The sequence below is a fragment of the Hevea brasiliensis genome, chromosome 3 (genome assembly GCF_030052815.1).
Source record: "Hevea brasiliensis isolate MT/VB/25A 57/8 chromosome 3, ASM3005281v1, whole genome shotgun sequence".
In the NCBI taxonomy this organism is placed as follows: domain Eukaryota; kingdom Viridiplantae; phylum Streptophyta; class Magnoliopsida; order Malpighiales; family Euphorbiaceae; genus Hevea; species Hevea brasiliensis.
The window spans coordinates 3,508,205-3,514,788 of record NC_079495.1 but is presented as its reverse complement, the minus strand read 5'-3'; the positions used below and the strand labels follow the sequence as shown (position 1 = coordinate 3,514,788).

At 31.9% G+C, this 6,584-nt stretch overlaps 1 protein-coding gene across 1 annotated transcript; it reads left to right on the top strand.

The window, feature by feature from the left end:
* Positions 1-2,134: 2,134 nt before the first annotated feature.
* LOC110646624 (subtilisin-like protease SBT4.15) lies at positions 2,135-6,097 on the top strand. Its single transcript, XM_021800124.2, has 11 exons — positions 2,135-2,240; positions 2,500-2,588; positions 2,729-2,826; positions 2,942-3,085; positions 3,201-3,306; positions 3,475-3,988; positions 4,090-4,190; positions 4,339-4,560; positions 4,667-4,775; positions 4,857-5,070; positions 5,171-6,097. Exons 1-11 carry the CDS (start codon positions 2,151-2,153, stop codon positions 5,716-5,718), a joined length of 2,235 nt encoding a protein of 744 aa, XP_021655816.2. The 5' UTR covers positions 2,135-2,150; the 3' UTR covers positions 5,719-6,097.
* Positions 6,098-6,584: the final 487 nt, after the last annotated feature.

Here is a 6,584-nt window from a genome sequence, read left to right as displayed (position 1 = left end):
AAATAATCTCTCCTGTTTTAGTCTTGCATAAATAAATTTCTCTCATTTATTTATTTACTAGTTAAATATCTGTGTAAAAGTACGTGGGTTTGTTAATTTTTTATTTTTAATTTTAATATTTAAATTTTTAATATTTTTATATTTAAAATTAATATTAATCAATTATAATAAAAAATTTAATTTCAATATTACACAAATTATTAAAAGGCATATATAAAATGAATTAAAAATATATAAAATATTAAAATAAATTAATATTAGCATAAATTTAAATTAACATCTCAAATAATTATAAATAAAAAGCAAATAAAACAAAAAAAAATATACTTTCATTTAAAAAATTGAATCAATGAAATAATATTTCTGAATGCAATAATATAAGATTATTTAAATAATATTACATAAATAATTGAGTTTTGGGAATCAATTATTAAAGAAAATAATCATTTAAATCATAAAAATTAAGAAAGCATAATAATAATAATAATGATGTTTATAAGAAAAATACAAAGATAATTAAATTTGGTATTAAAAAATAATTATTAATAATTATAAGGAAAGACAAACTCTTTATAGAAATGTCATGTAGCAATACTATAAAAAATAATCTCATGTGTCAATGTCTTAAGAAAACTTTGTCTACTTTATATATACATACTAGCATAACGTCTATGCTATGCACAGTCTCCCTATATATATATATTATTTTTTATTTAGAATTTTCTATTAATTCATTTAATTTAAATGATTTTTCTTCTATTATAGTGGTAATTTTTTAAATTAATTTGTGGCTTAATTAATTAAAAATAACTTATTTATTTTTTTAATATATAAATTAATGGTGATTTCTATAATTTTTAAATAAATGGTAGTTTCCATTATTACTCTATTTCAAACATAGTATGACTAATTTATTCATAAAAATAATTTAAATTTTATTGATCTTATCAGTTAAAATAATTGGGTCACATAAAATTACAAATCTAGACAATTTTAAATATTTATCATTGAAAAAATGAATTTAGTCCTAAAGAATTGCATATGTTTTTGCACATGTAATTTTAGTACATAAATTTTTAAATTTATTTTTAATTATTATTATGTAATTTATTTTTATTACTTTTATGTGACCTAAACTTTTTATCTCATAGTTTTTTTAATGAAAATTTTTATAATATTATAAAAACTTATCAATTAAAATAACAGAAAAATATAACAATAAAATAAAAATACAGACTAAAAATATTAAATATTTTAAAATTAATTAAATTATATGATCATCTTCCTCATTTTAAAATATCAAAATTTTTTTATATCCACTTAATATATTATAAAAAGATATTAAATATATGAAATAAATATATGTTATAAGTATATGAAATAAATATATGTTAATATGTATTAATAGTATTAAAGAGTTGATTGGAAATTGCATGAAACAAACTCTATAAGATAAATTATTTTATTATTAGGGACTGCATTTTCTTTAAAAAAAAAAAATCACTAAATAGACTTTAGCATGAAAGATGTTATTTTTTTGCATAATTTTAAAATATAAATTATTTTATGACCATACTAAATTGGACATGTAATTTTTTCTTAGAATTTTGTTACCTGATTATTTTTTTTTTAATCAAGTTAACATTCTTATTTTTAATTTTCATTGAGAAATTAGTGTTTAATTTGCCTTTTTTAAATTTAAGATTTTTTATTGACTTTAATTAGTCAGCTAAGCAAGTAATTAGTGAAGACTTTATGTGGTAGTTTTAAACTTGTTGCATTTATTTAGAACTATCACGTGAAGCCATTAAGAAAAGTTTTGCCAATAGATTTACAGAATTAATTACACGAAGAGGTGAATAAGTCTCATGTTCATGTTCATTCCATTCTTTCAAGAATGTAATTAACATATGCGTTTACGTAAAGATCCAAAAACTGAGCCACCAAACTCTCAGTCTTTAAACTGACTGACAAATATACAGTATTTTTTTTTTTTTTTCTCCTTTCTAAAATTCTATTCTATTGCCATATTTTGCGGCTAAAAAGATCAAGAACTCAATTGTTATGAATCTCTCTTCCCTCTCCATATATATTTAAAGCAGGCTTCCACTTGCTTTCCAAGGCAGTGAAAGGAAAAAAAAAATCACAATATGGATATGTCACAGAATCTACTAGCGTTGTGCTTCAGTCTCTGCCTTGCAGCTTCATTGGTTCATGGCAATAGTAGCAATGAAAGAAAGGTATATTGATTCAATATCCATGCATAGGCAACATAATTTTTTATAATTAGCTCCTACTTGAACTCAAACACGGGTTCTCACAGTTTTAAAAACGACTCCAATGAGTTCACAGTTTTAGAGATGATTCCAGCACCAATCGTTGAAACACGAGATATTAAATGAGAAAACTCAGTGTTTTTTTTTATATAATTTGTATTGAGGTTTACTATTAAGTCATGAATTGATGCATGGACTTTTCATATTTTGTTATGAACATCAGCCATATATTGTCTACATGGGAGACCTGCCTGGAGCCGAAATTTCGGTTGCTGATGAGCATCACAACTTGCTTTTGACGGCAATTGGAGAGTATTGATCATAATCTTTTTATCATCGTTTCAATATATTATTAGTTTGACATCACAAACATTGATTACACTGTTATTTATATAAAACAATTCAGACGAAGAAACTAGTCTAAATTGGATGTATGATTAATCTTTTTTCAGTGAATCTATAGCCAGAGAATCCAAAATATATAGCTATGGAAAGAGCTTCAATGCATTTGCAGCCAGGCTATTACCTCATGAAGTGGAAAGACTATTAGGTATGAATAAGTGCTGTTTGCATATAAAATATGCCAATAATTAATATCTAAATTCCCAAATAGTTTACGTATTAATAATGGCCTTGCTTATGAATTGCTTTGCATGTGCATGCAGAGAAAGAGAATGTGATGTCGGTGTTTGCAAACACTAGGAACAAACTTCACACAACTAGATCATGGGATTTTCTAGGAATGACAGAAACTGTAAACAGGAGACTCAAATTGGAAAGCAGCATCATAGTGGGTATGATGGATACTGGTAAGAAAATTTTACTCTTCTTGTAATGCTAGAAAGATAAATACAAGAATTCTTTGACAGAAAAATTAATTAATGGATTCACTAAGCAGTTCTTTCTCCTGTTATTTCTTTTCAGGAATTTATATGAATTGTCCCAGCTTCAATGATGAAGGTTATGGGCCTGCCCCTCTTAAATGGAAGGGAAAATGTGTAACAGGAGCCAATTTCACTGGTTGCAACAAGTATAAAATCTTTTCTCTGTTTTGACAATTAACATTTAGGAATATTTCTCTTCTGCTGAAAAGGGCTTAAGAATCGTAAACGAGATCGATCTTAAAACTATTTTTAATGTCCTAAAGATTCCTTAAATGGGATTTTAATGGTGAATCCTTAATTGCCGAAATGAGCAGCAAGGTAATTGGTGCAAAATACTACAACCTGGATAACATTGATCCTGGGTTTCAAGAAAACCAAAGTCCAGCAGATGACGATGGCCATGGCACACACACTTCCTCCACTGTTGCAGGTGTTGCTGTGAAGGGTGCAAGCTTATATGGTATAGCTAATGGAACAGCCCGCGGCGGTGTACCTGCAGCTCGTATTGCCATCTACAAAGTATGCTGGGGAGGTGGCTGCACAGACATGGATTTACTGGCTGGTTTTGATGATGCAATAGCTGATGGTGTAGACATAATATCAGTTTCAATTGGAGGAAACCCCAGGAAATATTTTGAGGACCCAATTGCCATTGGATCATTTCATGCCATGAAGAAGGGTATATTGACTTCATGTTCAGCTGGGAATCAAGGGCCTAGTCCATCAACTGTGCAGAATGTTGCACCATGGATCATGACAGTTGCTGCATCTACCATTGATAGACAGTTCAGGACTGCACTCAAGCTGGGAAATGGCATGGAAGCTTCTGTAAGTTATTTCATTCATGTTGCACATAAATTCGGAAAAATCTCTGGTATTGCATAAATGGCCTGTATTAAATGTAATTTGTTTTGGGTTTTGGTTGGTAGGGACTAACAATCAGCACATTTTCACCAAAGAAGGAGATGTACCCTTTAACAAGTGGAGCCCATGCAGCTAATCTTAGTGGAAATAACTATGGAAATGCCAGGTATTGTGTACTTCAACATGGTTTAAGGGCACCCCCTAAACCCTGTAGTGCATAGATATTTTCTTCAATCCCCTTTTCTTGAAGTAGAAATTCTTTCCAAGTTTCATTTGGAGTTCCTAACTTAATCCAATTGACAACTGTGGGGTAGTGCTTGTGATTATGGGACACTGAGCATGGACAATGTGAAGGGAAGAATTGTTTACTGCCTTGGGGACAGTGGCCAAGATTACACCATTAGAGAGCTAAAAGGAGCAGGAGTAATCAGTTCCACTGGTGCACAATCAGACACTGCTTTAACCACTCTAATACCAGCTACTATTGTCAACCTCAATGAGGGCCACAAGATAGATCACTACATTAACACAACTAAGTATTTTTCTGCTATAGTTAATTTATAATCAGATTCTCCTCAACAAAATAACATGTTTTATTTGCATTTATTGAACTCTATGGTTGGGATGAATCAATATTTGCAGGAATCCTCAGGCTGTTATCTATAAGACCAGAACTGTCAAAGCTAGTGCTCCTGCTTTGGCATCTTTTTCATCTAGAGGACCTCAATCGATCACCCTCAACATTCTCAAGGTTGGTCATGTTGACTTCTTAGCATATATACATATCTATTGCAGTCTCCATATTTATGTATTAAAAGTTTGTATTCGACAGCCTGATCTCGCTGCGCCAGGGCTAGACATATTAGCTGCCTACACTAGACTGGCAACAATAACAGGGGAGCCAAATGACAAGCGAATTTCCGCATTCAACATTATATCAGGAACATCTATGGCTTGCCCTCATGCTGCTGCAGCTGCTGCCTATGTCAAGAGCTTCCACCCTGACTGGTCGCCTGCTGCGATCAAATCAGCTCTGATGACTACTGGTGATACTCTACTTAAGCCCTTTTTTTATTAAGCAAAAAAAAAAAAATGTTTGTCTTTAAACTATTATCTAAGCAATGCCCCATTTTCCCTTTGCTTCAGCCACACCTTTGAAGATCAAAGATGACTTGTCAGACTTGGGATCTGGATCAGGCCAAATAAACCCAAGAAAGGCATTGTACCCTGGCCTTGTCTATGACAATTCAATGAGTTCCTACATTAGTTTCCTATGCAAGGAAGGCTACAATAGCACAACCATTGGTCTGCTAATTGGTGGCAAGAAAAAATACAATTGCTCCGACTATAAACCTGGACAAGGCACTGATGGCATCAACTATCCTTCAATGCACGCACAGCTCAAAACTATTAACTCCAGAATTTCGGCGGTGTTCTACCGGACGGTGACCCAAGTAGGGTATGGAAAATCAGTGTATAAAGCAACTGTGACATCTCCAAAGTATCTTTCAATCAAAGTTGTACCAGACACTTTGACATTCACTGTATTGCACCAAAAGCAAAATTTCAAAGTTGTAGTTAAGGGTGGTCCAATGCCAAATGGGACACAGATCCTGTCAGCTTTGCTCGAGTGGAATGATTCCAAGCACAGTGTCAGGAGCCCTATTATTGTCTTCCAACCCTTCTATTATTAGGCCCCTTTAGTTGATTTTTTCCGGTGATAGCTAGTAGGCTTAATTTGTGATTTGCTAACTAGACTGCTAAATTTAGTTTCTGAGTAGTATCTATTCCTTAGGCAATAAAATTTCTTAACAGTTTGATCTAGCAATCATTTTGTCAAAGTTCCCTCGAATTTCTTTCTTCTTCTTCTTCTTTTTGTGAGATGTTTGCCTATCATCTGAGGCCTCTGGAGTTTGGGTTGCATAATGATCAGTACTTCCTATGTAACAAACAACGTTGAAGGAATTCTAACGTGAAATTCTTGCTCGGAAGTGTTATAATTTGAAAATATCACAAGCTTTAAATTAAATTAGAAGTGATTAAGGATCTCGACACAACAAAGGGTATCTTGTCTACTTTAATTTACCTACGTTTTGGTAAACGAAGGCAAATGCTAAAACAATGCGAAAATATAAATTCACTCTTTACGAACGATGTCCACTTCAAAATAAAGCATGAAGAAGATAAGGAGAAGATGGTGCTCTGGGAATCAGGACAGAATCCTTCCAAGATTCTAATACCGACTCTATCCTCCACAACAGTTCGTTTCTTATCCCCTTTCTGCGAAATCATTTTTCTAAAAACATGTTTAGCAGTGTTTAAATGAACAAGAAAATCCAAAAGAACCTTCAGAGAAGTGCTTTTTCCAGAGTGCTCAACACTTCTACCAGCTGACACGGCCACACCATCATCATCTACTTTAACATCACAATAGGATGGATCAAGATGAAAAGCTGATCAGAATGGTAGAAGTAAAAGGTCATCACATATAACAGATAAAATCAGAAGTTGCAGAAAATATAATTTTATCATTAGCAGTAACATGAAGCATCAAGCAGAG